Here is an 18,801-nt window from a genome sequence, read left to right as displayed (position 1 = left end):
CCACTTCACAATACCAGCACTTACAGTTGACCGGGGCAGCTCTAGCAGGGCAGAAATTTGACGAACTGACTTGTTGGAAAGGTGGCATCCTATGATGGTGCCACTTTGAAAGTCACTGAACTCTTCCGTATGGGCCATTCTACTGCCAATGTTTGTCAATGGAGATTGCATGTCTGTGGGCTCGATTTTTAGACACCTGTCAGTTGTTTTCTCCACTATAGTGACGATCAGGGTTGATCAGGGTTGTTTTGTCCACTATGGTGACGACCAGGGTTGTTTTGTCCACTATGGTGACGACCAGGGTTGTTTTGTCCACTATGGTGACGATCAGGTTTATACGGGTTGTTTTGTCCACTATAGTGATGATCAGGGTTGTTTTGTCCACTATAGTGATGATCAGGGTTGTTTTGTCCACTATAGTGATGATCAGGGTTGTTTTGTCCTCTATGGTGACGACCAGGGTTGTTTGTCCACTATGGTGACGATCAGGGTTTATACGGGTTGTTTTGTCCACTATAGTGATGATCAGGGTTGTTTTGTCCACTATAGTGATGATCAGGGTTGTTTTGTCCACTATAGTGATGATCAGGGTTGTTTTGTCCACTATAGTGATGATCAGGGTTGTTTTGTCCACTATAGTGATGATCAGGGTTGTTTTGTCCACTATAGTGATGATCAGGGTTGTTTTGTCCTCTATGGTGACGACCAGGGTTGTTTTGTCCACTATGGTGACGATCAGGGTTTATACGGGTTGTTTTGTCCACTATAGTGATGATCAGGGTTGTTTTGTCCACTATAGTGATGATCAGGGTTGTTTTGTCCTCTATGGTGACGACCAGGGTTGTTTTGTCCTCTATGGTGACGACCAGGGTTGTTTTGTCCACTATGGTGACGATCAGGGTTTATACGGGTTGTTTTGTCCACTATAGTGATGATCAGGGTTGTTTTGTCCACTATAGTGATGATCAGGGTTGTTTTGTCCACTATAGTGATGATCAGGGTTGTTTTGTCCACTATAGTGATGATCAGGGTTGTTTTGTCCACTATAGTGATGATCAGGGTTGTTTTGTCCTCTATGGTGACGACCAGGGTTGTTTTGTCCTCTATGGTGACGACCAGGGTTGTTTTGTCCACTATGGTGATGATCAGGGTTGTTTTGTCCACTATAGTGATGATCAGGGTTGTTTTGTCCACTATAGTGATGATCAGGGTTGTTTTGTCCACTATGGTGACGATCAGGGTTTATACGGGTTGTTTTGTCCACTATAGTGATGATCAGGGTTGTTTTGTCCACTATAGTGATGATCAGGGTTGTTTTGTCCACTATAGTGATGATCAGGGTTGTTTTGTCCACTATAGTGATGATCAGGGTTGTTTTGTCCACTATGGTGACGATCAGGGTTTATACGGGTTGTTTTGTCCACTATAGTGACGATCAGGGTTGATCAGGGTTGTTTTGTCCACTATGGTGACGACCAGGGTTGTTTTGTCCACTATAGTGATGATCAGGGTTGTTTTGTCCTCTATGGTGACGACCAGGGTTGTTTTGTCCTCTATAGTGATGATCAGGGTTGTTTTGTCCACTATAGTGATGATCAGGGTTGTTTTGTCCACTATAGTGATGATCAGGGTTGTTTTGTCCTCTATGGTGACGATCAGGGTTGTTTTGCCCATAGAAGTAGAAAGACTAGATAATGACGAGATTATATTTCTTAGTTGTTGCCCTGTTTGGCTAATCCTAGTTGATGTTCACTACGACTTAACCTAGTTAAATAAAGGTTCAATAAAAAAGTAATGAGTGACAACAGAGACGGTGATAGGGGTTGTTCCACGTGATGTGCCCACTGTGAATACTACAGTCTGTAATTAACACTTGGAATAATGAATCACATGCCGTGTTTCAAACTCTGTCAAACCTTGCTCTACTTCATTACAACGTGAAACTGAATCACATCTGAATCGGAATCAAACCTGAATCAAACAGAAATCTGAATCTGAACCACACAGAATTCTGAATCTGAATCTAGCTGAATACTGCCTATAATTAACAGTGATTTAGTCCTAGTCAATTACATTCTGTTCGCCATAAATAAAGCTCTGTCAAACTTCACTGCTGAGGTCCTGTCTTGCTCACACTGAAATGTATGGCTTATTGGCTTTCACAATTAAATATATAGCTTTCACGGAAATATGTGGCTCTCACACTGAAATGCATGGCAGCTCTGAATGGTTTCCGGTGGTAGGGATTTTAGACAACGGTCCGAGTTTAAGAGTTATGTAAAACTCATTTTTAAAAATAAAACAAAACCTTGAGGACGAGATGCTACACATTTGAGAAGTGGGCTACTTTCACTCTGTTTAAATCATAATCAACACTCACCAATCAACTTGTCGTCCGTGTCTACCACACAACAAGAGCCAGTTATAACAAGAACCAGTTATAACAAGAGCCAGTAGTGATAAACAATAAATCAACAACTCCAATCTGAACGGCTACTCAATTAATAATCAACTGTATTTCTGATCTCAACGGTGTTGTGTAGTTCCGGACCTGTAAATTGGCGTACTTTTCTAGTGGGTGATAAACATCAGAGTGTTAACTTCATGTTGATTGGCCGTGTGCCCACCTTATCGCCATGTATCACAGCTGTAGGAGCAGCACGACACACAGACTGCAGTATTTGGGTAGAGGGTTTCACCTGGCTAGGTCTAAAGAGTGGGAAATATTAGATAATAGAAACCTTCTACTTGGAGCATTGTGATGCAGTTACAATACATGGTTAGACTTGCCATGAATAATCCTTTATGTCTTATAATCATCTAATACTCATCCTGACTATACCAGCCATTTTCACTCAATTTAAAATGTTGATACTTTACAAGCCTTATTAAGAGTATTATATTATTTCATACGTACTTACAACAAGTTATAATGCATTATACCAGCAGGCTTTACTTACAACAAGTTATAATGCATTATACCAGCAGGCTTTACTTACAACAAGTTATAATGCATTATACCAGCAGGCTTTACTTACAACAAGTTATAATGCATTATACCAGCAGGCTTTACTTACAACAAGTTATAATGCATTATACCAGCAGGCTTTACTTACAACAAGTTATAATGCATTATACCAGCAGGCTTTACTTACAACAAGTTATAATGCATTATACCAGCAGGCTTTACTTACAGCAAGTTATAATGCATTATACCAGCAGGCTTTACTTACAACAAGTTATAATGCATTATAACAGCAGGCTTTACTTACAACAAGTTATAATGCATTATAACAGCAGGCTTTACTTACAACAAGTTATAATGCATTATACCAGCAGGCTTTACTCACAACAAGTTATAATGCATTATACCAGCAGGCTTTACTTACAGCAAGTTATAATGCATTATACCAGCAGGCTTTACTTACAGCAAGTTATAATGCATTATACCAGCAGGCTTTACTTACAGCAAGTTATAATGCATTATACCAGCAGGCTTTACTTACAGCAAGTTATAATGCATTATACCAGCAGGCTTTACTTACAGCAAGTTATAATGCATTATACCAGCAGGCTTTACTTACAGCAAGTTATAATGCATTATACCAGCAGGCTTTACTTACAACAAGTTATAATGCATTATACCAGCAGGCTTTACTTACAGCAAGTTATAATGCATTATACCAGCAGGCTTTACTTACAACAAGTTATAATGCATTATACCAGCAGGCTTTACTTACAACAAGTTATAATGCATTATACCAGCAGGCTTTACTTACAACAAGTTATAATGCATTATACCAGCAGGCTTTACTTACAACAAGTTATAATGCATTATACCAGCAGACTTTACTTACAGCAAGTTATAATGCATTATAACAGCAGGCTTTACTTACAACAAGTTATAATGCATTATAACAGCAGGCTTTACTTACAAGTTATAATGCATTATACCAGCAGGCTTTACTTACAAGTTATAATGCATTATACCAGCAGGCTTTACTTACAACAAGTTATAATGCATTATACCAGCAGGCTTTACTTACAGCAAGTTATAATGCATTATAACAGCAGGCTTTACTTACAGCAAGTTATAATGCATTATAACAGCAGGCTTTACTTACAACAAGTTATAATGCATTATACCAGCAGGCTTTACTTACAACAAGTTATAATGCATTATACCAGCAGGCTTTACTTACAGCAAGTTATAATGCATTATACCAGCAGGCTTTACTTACAAGTTATAATGCATTATACCAGCAGGCTTTACTTACAAGTTATAATGCATTATAACAGCAGGCTTTACTTACAGCAAGTTATAATGCATTATACCAGCAGACTTTACTTACAACAAGTTATAATGCATTATAACAGCAGGCTTTACTTACAACAAGTTATAATGCATTATAACAGCAGGCTTTACTTACAAGTTATAATGCATTATACCAGCAGGCTTTACTTTCAACAAGTTATTATGCATTATACCAGCAGGCTTTACTTACAACAAGTTATAATGCATGATACCAGCAGGCTTTACTTACAACAAGTTATAATGCATTATACCAGCAGGCTTTACTTACAACAAGTTATAATGCATTATACCAGCAGGCTTTACTTACAACAAGTTATAATGCATTATACCAGCAGGCTTTACTTACAGCAAGTTATAATGCATTATACCAGCAGGCTTTACTTACAGCAAGTTATAATGCATTATACCAGCAGGCTTTACTTACAGCAAGTTATAATGCATTATACCAGCAGGCTTTACTTACAGCAAGTTATAATGCATTATACCAGCAGGCTTTACTTACCAGAAGTTATAATGCATTATACCAGCAGGCTTTACGTACAACAAGTTATAATGCATTATACCAGCAGGCTTTACTTACAAGTTATAATGCATTATACCAGCAGGCTTTACTTACAAGTAAATTCCCAATCTGGCCCTCAAACCATCACGGTCACCTAATAATCCCCAGTTTACAATTGGCTCATTCATCCCCTCCTCTCCCCTGTAACTACTCCCCAGGTCGTTGGTGAAAATGAGAATGTGTTCTCAGTCAACTTACCTGGTAAAATAATGGATAAATAAATAAATAAATAAATAAATAAATAAATAAAACAGTTATAATACTTCAAATAAAAAGTTACCAAAATGTCTTAGGGTGCAAACTCGTTTCACTATCACCACCATGGAGGACCATAGGACCAGGCCAGATGGAAGCCTGCCCGTAGTCACAGGTCCAAGAACCTCATCTCTCCAACCGTGGAGCAGCAAACTGTGTACTATGTCAGTCTGGAGGTCTGCCATCAGATACTGCTGCTGGCGCTAAAGATCTGCTTTTACTCAACATGCTGACCTGACCTATTTAACCAACACTACCTGCCAATATCCACCCAGCCAGGTATTCTAATCAACCACCAGATCCACCCAGCTAGGTATTCTAATCAACCACCAGATCCACCCAGCCAGGTATTCTAATCAACCACCAGATCCACCCAGCCAGGTATTCTAATCAACCACCAGATCCACCCAGCCAGGTATTCTAATCAACCACCAGATCCACCCAGCTAGGTGTTCTAATCAACCACCAGATCCACCCAGCCAGGTATTCTAATCAACCACCAGATCCACCCAGCTAGGTATTCTAATCAACCACCAGATCCACCCAGCCAGGTATTCTAATCAACCACCAGATCCACCCAGCTAGGTATTCTAATCAACCACCAGATCCACCCAGCTAGTTATTCTAATCAACCACCAGATCCACCCAGCAAGGTATTCTAATCAACCACCAGATCCACCCAGCAAGGTATTCTAATTAACCACCAGATCCACCCAGCCAGGTATTCTAATCAACCACCAGATCCACCCAGCTAGGTATTCTAATCAACCACCAGATCCACCCAGCTAGGTATTCTAATCAACCACCAGATCCACCCAGCCAGGTATTCTAATCAACCACCAGATCCACCCAGCTAGGTATTCTAATCAACCACCAGATCCACCCAGCTAGGTATTCTAATCAACACTACCTGCCAATATCAAACCCAGCCACGTATTCTAATCAACACTACCTGCCAATATCAAACCCAGCCAGGTATTCTAACCAACACTAACGGTCCACTTCCCAGGTATTCTCAAACTGCCAACCTCCCAGGTATTCTCAAACTGCCAACCCCCAGGTATTCTCAAACTGCCAACCCCCAGGTATTCTCAAACTGCCAACCTCGCAGGTATTCTCAAACTGCCAACCTCCCAGGTATTCTAGTCTCATGTCCATGAGTAGCCTGGTTGGTGCTGTCTTGCCAACTCCTATGGCCATTGTCACACTCACTAAGACAGCACAGACAGTTCTGTCCCCAGGCTAGTCCAAGAGGATTCATAGACGTTGTTTAACCAAACTAAATGCCAACATAAATACCAACATCCCAGGTAACCTAACCTCATGTTCTTGGTACAAAGACATATATCACCTTTTCACACTATTGTCACAAAACCTGAACCATAGGCACAGTGTGCTTTCTTTGATATTTTGTTTTCTCATTGTCCTTTCCAGCACTGTTCCAAGAACCATGGTGGATGCTTAAACAGGCCAGTGCAGTACAGCTCAGCTTGACACGGTTTGGGTCGGCTTAGTAAGGAAAGGTTATAATACTCGTGGTGAGATTACACTGGTCTTTCTCTGTTGTTGACATCGTCTGTGTCCCTGATGGTTCCCTATTCAGTGTCCTACTTTTGTTCAGAGTCCCATGGACCACAATCTAAGGGTGAAAATAGGCTAGTAGTTAGGATCCATTGGTCAACATTTATTCCTTCCGCCTGAATGTTACAGTAGCATTCTCCTGCTGTAGAGCTCCCTGATGAGTCCCTGGGGAGTAGACTAGCCTACCATCTCAAGGTCACTCTCACACAGACCCCCTCCACATCACATGGCTGGAAGTCCTCTATCAATCTCCATCTCTATAAATCTCTCATTCATAATTACCCGCATATCATTAGGCTTAAAATCAATTGGAAAGGAAAATAGACATTATGGACAGTAGAGAAATATCTCTCTTACTCACCCTTGCATATTTAGAAGAGTAAGGGTCTTCAAACAGAGCCCACATGCGTTTCTGCCAACGACCCCACAGCCCCCTCGCCTTTATGTCGGTAGAGTCCCCCTGCGCCAGTCTCCTCGTCATCTCATCTGCCTCATCACCAACCACATCCCCCGGGTCGGTCACGACCTCCGGGTCCTGATCGTCATTACTGGTTAAGTCGAGCAGGGCACCCCCGCCGAAACTATCGAGCGCTTCCTCCGCCTCCCGATGCTGGCTGTAGGTCATCCAGCAGCAAGGCTCCACGTCCGTCTCATCGATGCCCCAGAATGCCAATTCCTCCTCGTAAAGAGGCCCGCAGACATCGGCAGGGCAGTGCAGTTTACCGGTCCGGTAATAGTTAAGGATGTGGGCGAAAACGGCAGGATGGCGGTCGAAAAAGAATTCCTCATGTTTGTCGTCCCAGTCGAAGTGACTAGGCGCGTCGGGTTCGGCCAGACAGGATAAGCGGGTGCCGGGCAGGGTACGTAGGGTACCGCGGTAAGTCTGGTGCTTGGTCCCTCCCACGTTTATCACAATGCGATCCTTTTCGTCGCTCAAGCCCATTGCGTCCCTTAGGCATGTCTCCAATAAGTTCCCAGCATCACAACGGACGCTCTATGAGCACCGCGCGCCACAGTGGGAGGGGGGAAAACGTGTGCAACACATGCACAACCGGGGTAACCAGGGGAGGAAGAGGGAAGAGATACGGCTCGGCTGCTGCTGGTTGCAGGCTATATATATATATCCTAAATAATAAGTGCCTATAGGACTAATCCGCACATATTCCCACTGATGATGCCGGATTCCCCAATGTTTCCACAACCTGTCATGAAAATCAACCCACAAGACCTACCGGAGGGAAAACATGTAAATCCAAAATGATAGCAAGTGTAGCCAATGGCCATTAACAATGGATGATGTTTTAAATCCACAACAATGGATGATGTTTTAAATCCACAACAATGGATGATGTTTTAAATCCACAACAATGGATGGTGGTTTAAATCCAAAAGGTGATGTTTATTCCTTCTAATCCGAATCCAGCACAAAGACTCTCTTCCTGTTGTGGTGGTTTTGGTAGAACCTGTTAAATGATATTCATAGACAGCAAGGTGACTGCGGGTGTGGTGCTGAAAGAACAGCAACAGTCTCGCTCTCTCTCTCTCTCTCGCTCGCTCTGTCTCTCTCTCTCTCTCTGTCTCTCTCTCTCTCTCTCTCTCTCTCGCTCTGTCTCTCTCTCTGTCTCTGTCTCTCTCTCTCTCGCTCTGTCTCTCTCTCTCTCTCTCTCTCTCTCTCTCTCTGTCTCTCTCTCTCTGTCTCTCTCTCTCTCTCTCGCTCTGTCTCTCTCTCTCTGTCTCTCTCTCTCTCTCTCTCTCTCTCTCTCTCTCTCTCTCTCTCTGTCTCTCTCTCTCTGTCTCTCTCTCTCTCTCTCTCTCTCTCTCTCTCTCTCTCTCTCTCTCTCTCTCTCTCTCTCTCTCTCTCTCTCTCTGTCTCTCTGTCTCTCTCTCGCTCTCTCTCGCCCTCTCGCTCTCTCTCTCTCGCTCTCTCTCTCTGTCTCTCTCTCTGTCTCTCTCTGTCTCTCTCTCTCTCAGAGACACTCTGCTTGCTATTTAGAATGGTATCCTTCCTCTCATGTATCTACTGTCGCTTACACCTTCTCCCCCAAAAACGACACATTCAAATCAAGTTTCCATTGAAAGAAACAGTGGACAGCAACCAGTAGCTTTAGCCTACTAGGACTAGATCAGGCGCCGCGCATTTTCCCATTCGCGCAGATGTCTGTGACTGTGTTTATCTTCAGCGGGGTAAATTGTTATTTTCGTGTATGCATTTTTAGCGGATCAATGCCTGTGATTATCTCGTGTTCGAGACTGCAGGAGAGCGAGCAGTCCACTGTGACACCATATGAAGTATGAACACGGAAGGACAGGAGGCAGGAAGGTACGCGCACGTCCTCTGTGTTCTCTGACTGAGCAATGCTCGCTGCAGTGATTCTCTTGAGAATCCTCCGAATTGACTGGAAGAAGAGACTCGGTTGTTCTGGAAACACCGTGGAAGGAGAATACTCCTGGAGAATGATATGGAGCATTCCCAGTCAGAACCATTGTTTGTTGAAACTGTCTTCTGAGTTCATGCATTCACTGATTGTTTTCCTCCATGCAGCCAGGCACCGCCACCAGCTCCCCCTCCCTTTTCCTTTCACTTCCTCCATGCAGCCAGGCACCGCCACCAGCTCCCCCTCCCTTTTCCTTTCACTTCCTCCATGTCTTTGTACAGGACGTATAGCCTCAGTATTTTGGACCATATGCAGTTAGACAGCCTGACATAGTCAATCGTTTTATGAGGGTATGACCCTGAAACCACTTGGCTAAATGCAAAATCCATGCTATGTTAAACACTGACATTAATTAATCCATTTGAGGATTATTAGAGAGATACAGTACCATCAGATGGATGGAAATGTGCAATGTGTGGCCCCTCTTTATACAACGTGATTTCCTATGAACAAAGACACACCAAGAGGCCAGTGATGCCACAACAGTCTATACATGCAGTTCCCTCTCTCTCGTCACCATATGGTGGGAGTAAGTCATGATGGTGTTGTTATTGGCATTGCCAACAGAGAGCGGTGTTGCCCATGTACTGTAGTTCCCTGCATGTCCCTCTGTCCTCTTTGTGTCTCTGTAATGATACATTACAATGACATTACACTATGTCTGCATCCCAAATAGAACCATTTTCCCTAATTAGTGGAACCCTATTCCCTATTTAATAGAACACTATTCGCTATTGAATAGAACTCTATTCCCTAATTAGTGGAACCCTTTTCCATATTTAGTGGAACCCTATTCCCTATTTAATAGAACCTTATTCGCTATTCTATATAACCTTACTCCTTTTTAGTGGAACCCTATTCCCTATTTAATAGAACCTTATTCGCTATTCTATATAACCTTACTCCCTTTTTTAGTGGAACCCTATTCCCTATTTAATAGAACCCTATTCGCTATTGAATATAACCTTATTCCCTTTTAGTGGAACCCTATTCCCTATTTAGTTGAACCCTATTCCCTATTTAGTGAAACCTTGTTCCCTATTTAATAGAACCCTTTCGCAATTGAATAGAACTCTATTCCCTATTTAGTGGAACCCTTTTCTCTATTTAGTGGAACCCTATTCCCTATTTAATAAAACTCTGTTCGCTATTGAATAGAACCCCATTCCCTATTTAGTGGAACCCTATTCCTTATTTAGTGGAACCTTGTTCCCTATGTAATAGAACCCTTTCGCAATTGAATAGAACTCTATTCCCTATTTAGTGGAACCCTTTTCTTTAATTAGTGGAACCCTATTCCCTATTTAATAGAACACTATTCGCTATTGAATAGAACTCTATTCCCTAATTAGTGGAACCCTTTTCCATATTTAGTGGAACCCTATTCCCTATTTAATAGAACCTTATTCGCTATTCTATATAACCTTACTCCCTTTTAGTGGAACCCTATTCCCTATTTAATAGAACCTTATTCGCTATTCTATATAACCTTACTCCCTTTTTAGTGGAACCCTATTCCCTATTTAATAGAACCCTATTCGCTATTGAATATAACCTTATTCCTTTTTAGTGGAACCCTATTCCCTATTTAGTTGAACCCTATTCCCTATTTAGTGAAACCTTGTTCCCTATTTAATAGAACCCTTTCGCAATTGAATAGAACTCTATTCCCTATTTAGTGGAACCCTTTTCTCTATTTAGTGGAACCCTATTCCCTATTTAATAAAACTCTGTTCGCTATTGAATAGAACCCCATTCCCTATTTAGTGGAACCCTATTCCTTATTTAGTGAAACCTTGTTCCCTATTTAATAGAACCCTTTCGCAATTGAATAGAACTCTATTCCCTATTTAGTGGAACCCTTTTCTTTATTTAGTGGAACCCTATTCCCTATTTAATAAAACCCTATTCGCTATTGAATAGAACCCCATTCCTTATTTAGTGGAACCCTATTCGCTATTGAATAGAACCCTGTTCCCTATTTAATGGAACCCTATTCCTTATTTAGCGGAACCCTGTTCCCTATTTAATGGAACCCTATTCCTTATTTAGCGGAACCCTGTTCCCTATTTAATGGAACCCTATTCCCTATTTAGCGGAACCCTATTCCCTATTTAGCGGAACCCTGTTCCCTATTTAATGGAACCCTATTCCCTATTTAGCGGAACCCTGTTCCCTATTTAATGGAACCCTATTCCTTATTTAGCGGAACCCTGTTCCCTATTTAATGGAACCCTATTCCTTATTTAGCGGAACCCTGTTCCCTATTTAATGGAACCCTATTCCCTATTTAGCGGAACCCTGTTCCCTATTTAATGGAACCCTATTCCCTATTTAGCGGAACCCTGTTCCCTGTTTAGTGGACTCCTCTTCCCTATTTAGTGGAACCCTTTTCTCTATTTAGTGGAACCCTTTTCTCTATTTAGTGGAACCCTATTCCCTATTTAATAAAACTCTGTTCGCTATTGAATAGAACCCCATTCCCTATTTAGTGGAACCCTATTCCTTATTTAGTGGAACCTTGTTCCCTATGTAATAGAACCCTTTCGCAATTGAATAGAACTCTATTCCCTATTTAGTGGAACCCTTTTCTTTATTTAGTGGAACCCTATTTCCTATTTAATAAAACCCTATTCGCTATTGAATAGAACCCCATTCCCTATTTAGTGGAACCCTATTCCTTATTTAGTGGAACCCTATTCGCTATTGAATAGAACCCTGTTCCCTATTTAATGGAACCCTATTCCTTATTTAGCGGAACCCTGTTCCCTATTTAATGGAACCCTATTCCTTATTTAGCGGAACCCTGTTCCCTATTTAATGGAACCCTATTCCTTATTTAGCGGAACCCTGTTCCCTATTTAGTTTATCCCTACTCGCTATTGAATAGAACCCTGTTCCCTATTTAATGAAACCCTATTCCTTATTTAGCGGAACCCTGTTCCCTATTTAATGGAACCCTATTCCTTATTTAGCGGAACCCTGTTCCCTATTTAATGGAACCCTATTCCTTATTTAGCGGAACCCTGTTCCCTATTTAATGGAACCCTATTCCCTATTTAGTGGAACCCTGTTCCCTATTTAATGGAACCCTATTCCCTATTTAGCGGAACCCTGTTCCCTATTTAATGGAACCCTATTCCCTATTTAGCGGAACCCTGTTCCCTGTTTAGTGGACTCCTCTTCCCTATTTAGTGGAACCCTTTTCTCTATTTAGTGGAACCCTTTTCTCTATTTAGTGGAACCCTATTCCCTATTTAATAAAACTCTGTTCGCTATTGAATAGAACCCCATTCCCTATTTAGTGGAACCCTATTACTTATTTAGTGGAACCTTGTTCCCTATGTAATAGAACCCTTTCGCAATTGAATAGAACTCTATTCCCTATTTAGTGGAACCCTTTTCTTTATTTAGTGGAACCCTATTCCCTATTTAATAAAACCCTATTCGCTATTGAATAGAACCCCATTCCCTATTTAGTGGAACCCTATTCCTTATTTAGTGGAACCCTATTCGCTATTGAATAGAACCCTGTTCCCTATTTAATGGAACCCTATTCCTTATTTAGCGGAACCCTGTTCCCTATTTAATGGAACCCTATTCCTTATTTAGCGGAACCCTGTTCCCTATTTAATGGAACCCTATTCCTTATTTAGCGGAACCCTGTTCCCTATTTAGTTTATCCCTACTCGCTATTGAATAGAACCCTGTTCCCTATTTAATGGAACCCTATTCCTTATTTAGCGGAACCCTGTTCCCTATTTAATGGAACCCTATTCCTTATTTAGCGGAACCCTGTTCCCTATTTAATGGAACCCTATTCCTTATTTAGCGGAACCCTGTTCCCTATTTAATGGAACCCTATTCCCTATTTAGCGGAACCCTGTTCCCTATTTAATGGAACCCTATTCCCTATTTAGCGGAACCCTGTTCCCTATTTAATGGAACCCTATTCCCTATTTAGCGGAACCCTGTTCCCTGTTTAGTGGACTCCTCTTCCCTATTTAGTGGAACCCTATTCCTTATTTAGTGGAACCTTGTTCCCTATGTAATAGAACCCTTTCGCAATTGAATAGAACTCTATTCCCTATTTAGTGGAACCCTTTTCTTTATTTAGTGGAACCCTATTCCCTATTTAATAAAACCCTATTCGCTATTGAATAGAACCCCATTCCCTATTTAGTGGAACCCTATTCCTTATTTAGTGGAACCCTATTCGCTATTGAATAGAACCCTGTTCCCTATTTAATGGAACCCTATTCCTTATTTAGCGGAACCCTGTTCCCTATTTAATGGAACCCTATTCCTTATTTAGCGGAACCCTGTTCCCTATTTAATGGAACCCTATTCCTTATTTAGCAGAACCCTGTTCCCTATTTAATGGAACCCTATTCCCTATTTAGCGGAACCCTATTCCCTATTTATCGGAACCCTGTTCCCTATTTAATGGAACCCTATTCCCTATTTAGCGGAACCCTGTTCCCTATTTAATGGAACCCTATCTCCTATTTAGCGGAACCCTGTTCCCTGTTTAGTGGACTCCTCTTCCCTATTTAGTGGAACCCTTTTCTCTATTTAGTGGAACCCTTTTCTCTATTTAGTGGAACCCTATTCCTTATTTAGCGGAACCCTGTTCCCTATTTAATGGAACCCTATTCCCTATTTAGCGGAACCCTATTCCCTATTTAGTGGAACCCTGTTCCCTATTTAATGGAACCCTATTCCCTATTTAGCGGAACCCTGTTCCCTATTTAATGGAACCCTATTCCCTATTTAGCGGAACCCTGTTCCCTGTTTAGTGGACTCCTCTTCCCTATTTAGTGGAACCCTTTTCTCTATTTAGTGGAACCCTTTTCTCTATTTAGTGGAACCCTATTCCCTATTTAATAAAACTCTGTTCGCTATTGAATAGAACCCCATTCCCTATTTAGTGGAACCCTATTACTTATTTAGTGGAACCTTGTTCCCTATGTAATAGAACCCTTTCGCAATTGAATAGAACTCTATTCCCTATTTAGTGGAACCCTTTTCTTTATTTAGTGGAACCCTATTCCCTATTTAATAAAACCCTATTCGCTATTGAATAGAACCCCATTCCCTATTTAGTGGAACCCTATTCCTTATTTAGTGGAACCCTATTCGCTATTGAATAGAACCCTGTTCCCTATTTAATGGAACCCTATTCCTTATTTAGCGGAACCCTGTTCCCTATTTAATGGAACCCTATTCCTTATTTAGCGGAACCCTGTTCCCTATTTAATGGAACCCTATTCCTTATTTAGCGGAACCCTGTTCCCTATTTAGTTTATCCCTACTCGCTATTGAATAGAACCCTGTTCCCTATTTAATGGAACCCTATTCCTTATTTAGCGGAACCCTGTTCCCTATTTAATGGAACCCTATTCCTTATTTAGCGGAACCCTGTTCCCTATTTAATGGAACCCTATTCCCTATTTAGCGGAACCCTATTCCCTATTTAGCGGAACCCTGTTCCCTATTTAATGGAACCCTATTCCCTATTTAGCGGAACCCTGTTCCCTATTTAATGGAACCCTATCTCCTATTTAGCGGAACCCTGTTCCCTGTTTAGTGGACTCCTCTTCCCTATTTAGAGGACTACTTTTGACCAGGGACCAGGGCCCAGGGACTAGATATGTGGAAAAAGTCCCTATTCGCTTTTTTCATCTCAGCATTGAGACATGTTGAATGCCGCAGCTTAATCTTGATGTTTCGGTGGAAAATAAATGTGGTCTGTTTGTGTTCTGAATACTTGTTTATAGTGGAAGAATAACAACAACAAAAACCATGAGCATAAAAACAGAATATTGCTCCTCCTGTAGTTTATGAAGATTTATATATGTTTTATTAACTTGTATTTAACGACACCAGGGTCTCTCATTCCCAAATGATGCCCTGAGTACAAACTTTTATTTTTATTTTTATCACAAACAAGAATAAAAAATATATAAATAACCACAAGCCATGCTGTCTTTCATCTGTCCTCTTTACCACCCTCATCACTTGGTGGGCCGTTTCCAGGCTCGGTTTACACAGTCATTAGTTTAAAGGAGGAGTTCCTACCCATTCTGGGTGGACACACCTCAAGATTTCTGGCACAGAGTTTGAGTTCTAAGAACGAGAAGAAGAAGCTATAACGGTCCGTCTTCTTAGAATCTCGGGCACATTGGTATATTGCAGACTTAATTTATTTATCTAAAATAGCGGACCTGAACAGTCGATCGTCATGACTGTCGTTGGCTGCAACAAGTGTGTCAAATTCATGCTCTTTTTCTTTAATTTCGTTTTCTGGGTGAGTTGAGTCTTTTTTAAATCTCTTTTATTACGATGCTGCTTTAGAGGGATGATCATTACATTTGTTCGATCTGTAGTTAATTTGTTGATTAAAAAAAGTGCGTCTTGAATGTTTTTTTTTTAACTTATAATGTAACTTTGAGTCGTTCAGAATTTTTATGACACCCTTAAATCTATTTTGTCTCTGGAACCAGATCGTTTCACTGAGGTATTGAAATGAGCTACTATTCAACACTGTTATGATACAGGCCTATTTTATGATAATGTCATACACTGTTGATATTGTTTTCAATTGTCCAACTGATGACCGTGTGAAAACTGTAGTGGCTCAATAAAGTAAGCCAGTCCTAGACTCGGTACTATTAATGATTTATATATACACGAGGTGACTAGTTGTATATACACTAGGTGACACCGTGTTGAAGGTACTTTGACTCCATCTTGGCTCTCCCTCACCATTGTGTTGAAGCCACCGTGACTCCATCTTGGCTCTCCCCACCATTGTGTTGAAGCCACCGTGACTCCATCTTGGCTCTCCCCCACCATTGTGTTGAAGCCACCGTGACTCCATCTTGGCTCTCCTCACCATTGTGTTGAAGCCACCGTGACTCCATCTTGGCTCTCCCTCACCATTGTGTTGAAGCCACCGTGACTCCATCTTGGCTCTCCCCACCATTGTGTTGAAGCCACCGTGACTCCATCTTGGCTCTCCACCACCATTGTGTTGAAGCCACCGTGACTCCATCTTGGCTCTCCTCACCATTGTGTTGAAGCCACCGTGACTCCATCTTGGCTCTCCCCACCATTGTGTTGAAGCCACCGTGACTCCATCTTGGCTCTCCCCCACCATTGTGTTGAAGCCACCGTGACTCCATCTTGGCTCTCCCCACCATTGTGTTGAAGCCACCGTGACTCTATCTTGGCTCTCCCCCACCATTGTGTTGAAGCCACCGTGACTCCATCTTGGCTCTCCCCCACCATTGTGTTGAAGCCACCGTGACTCCATCTTGGCTCTCCCTCACCATTGTGTTGAAGCCACCGTGACTCCATCTTGGCTCTCCCCACCATTGTGTTGAAGCCACCGTGACTCCATCTTGGCTCTCCCCACCATTGTGTTGAAGCCACCGTGACTCCATCTTGGCTCTCCCCCACCATTGTGTTGAAGCCACCGTGACTCCATCTTGGCTCTCCCCCACCATTGTGTTGAAGCCACCGTGACTCCATCTTGGCTCTCCCCCACCATTGTGTTGAAGCCACCGTGACTCCATCTTGGCTCTCCCCCACCATTGTGTTGAAGCCACCGTGACTCCATCTTGGCTCTCCCCCACCATTGTGTTGAAGCCACCGTGACTCCATCTTGGCTCTCCCCCACCATTGTATTGAAGCCACCGTGACTCCATCTTGGCTCTCCCCCACCATTGTGTTGAAGCCACCGTGACTCCATCTTGGCTCTCCCTCACCGTTGTGTTGAAGCCACCGTGACTCCATCTTGGCTCTCCCCCACCATTGTGTTGAAGCCACCGTGACTCCATCTTGGCTCTACCCCACCGTTGTAAAAAATATTTGGGAAGCCATAGAAATGCATTTACTAATGTCTGCATTTGTTTCTGCAATGTGTTATAATACAGACTCCTTAATGCATACTTTAAATTATATTATGTGAGCTAAACATAGAAAAAAATAACAAATATATAAAATAATTTTCCTTAAAGTATATATTTTAGAGATGACTAATGTACTGGCCCCACTAGAACAACAAAAAATACTTAAATACATATATGTTTGTCCTTGAAACATTTAATTGAAACACTGTAGAATTACATTAATTAATATGTGTGTGTGTGTGTGTGTGTGTGTGTGTGTGTGTGTGTGTGTGTGTGTGTGTGTGTGTGTGTGTGTGTGTGTGTGTGTGTGTGTGTGTGTGTGCCAAACTCCCTGGGCCATGGCAGGTTACCCCTGATCAACAGGATCAACAGGGTCAGCGTGATTATCATGATCAACAGGATCAACAGGATTATCATGATCAACAGGATTATCATGATCAACAGGATTATCATGATCAACAGGATTATCATGATCAACAGGGTCAGCGTGATTATCATGATCAACAGGATCAACATGATTATCATGATCAACAGGATTATAATGATTGACAGGGTCAGCATGATTATCATGATCAACAGGATTATAATGATCAACAGGGTCAGCATGATTATCATGATCAACAGGATCAACCGGATTATCATGATCAACAGGATCAGCATGATTATCAACAGAATCAACAGGATTATCATGATCAACAGGGTCAGCATGATTATCACGATCAACAGGATCAGCATGATTATCATGATCAACAGGATCAACATGATTATCATGATCAACAGGATTATAATGATTGACAGGGTCAGCATGATTATCATGATCAACAGGATTATAATGATCAACAGGGTCAGCATGATTATCATGATCAACAGGATCAACCGGATTATCATGATCAACAGGATTATAATGATCAACAGGGTCCGCATGATTATCATGATCAACAGGATCAACAGGATCAGCATGATTATCATGATCAACAGGATCAGCATGATTATAATGATCATCAGGGATCAGCATGATTATCATGATCAACAGGATTATAATGATCAACAGGGTCAGCATGATTATCATGATCAACAGGATTATCATGATCAACAGGGTCAGCACGGGTATCATGATCAACAGGATTATCATGATCAACAGGATCAACCGGATTATCATGATCAACAGGATTATAATGATCAACAGGATCAACATGATTATCATGATCAACAGGGTCAGCATGATTATCATGATCAACAGGATCAACAGGATTATCATGATCAACATGATTATAATGATCAACAGGATCAACATGATTATCATGATCAACAGGATCAGCACGATTATCATGATCAACAGGATCAGCATGATTATCATGATCAACAGGATCAGCACGATTATCATGATCAACAGGATCAGCATGATTATCATGATCAACAGGATCAACAGGATTATAATGATCAACAGGATCAACAGGATTATCACGATCAACAGGATCAACAGGATTATCATGATCAACAGGATTATCATGATCAACAGGATCAGCATGATTTTCATGATCAACAAGGTCAGCATGATTATCATGATCAACAGGGTCAGCATGATTATCACGATCAACAGGATCAGCAAGATTATCACGATCAACAGGATCAACAGGATTATAATGATCAACAGGGTCAACAGGATCAACAGGGTCAGCATGATTATCATGATCAACATGTTTACTCAAATCCCCGAGCAGACAATGTGAAAAATCT

At 41.5% G+C, this 18,801-nt stretch overlaps 1 protein-coding gene and 1 pseudogene across 1 annotated transcript in view; one reads left to right on the top strand and one right to left on the bottom strand.

Annotated features, from left to right (window-relative positions):
- The window catches only part of LOC127908484 (potassium voltage-gated channel subfamily C member 1-like), a 28,265-nt pseudogene extending 19,984 nt beyond the window's left edge, over positions 1–8,281 (bottom strand).
- Positions 8,282–15,247: 6,966 nt separating this feature from the next.
- LOC127908419 (CD81 antigen-like) overlaps positions 15,248–18,801 on the top strand; it is a 59,310-nt gene continuing 55,756 nt past the window's right edge. Inside the window, exon 1 of the mRNA XM_052466780.1 lies at positions 15,248–15,458. Within this exon, the coding sequence (XP_052322740.1) occupies positions 15,393–15,458 (66 nt within the window). The 5' untranslated portion in view covers positions 15,248–15,392. The remainder of the gene's footprint in view (positions 15,459–18,801) is intronic.

This window comes from Oncorhynchus keta, chromosome 17 (genome assembly GCF_023373465.1).
Source record: "Oncorhynchus keta strain PuntledgeMale-10-30-2019 chromosome 17, Oket_V2, whole genome shotgun sequence".
Lineage (NCBI taxonomy): Eukaryota > Metazoa > Chordata > Actinopteri > Salmoniformes > Salmonidae > Oncorhynchus > Oncorhynchus keta.
The sequence above is the reverse complement of the archived record's forward strand: the minus strand, read 5'-3'. Positions and strand labels throughout refer to the sequence as shown.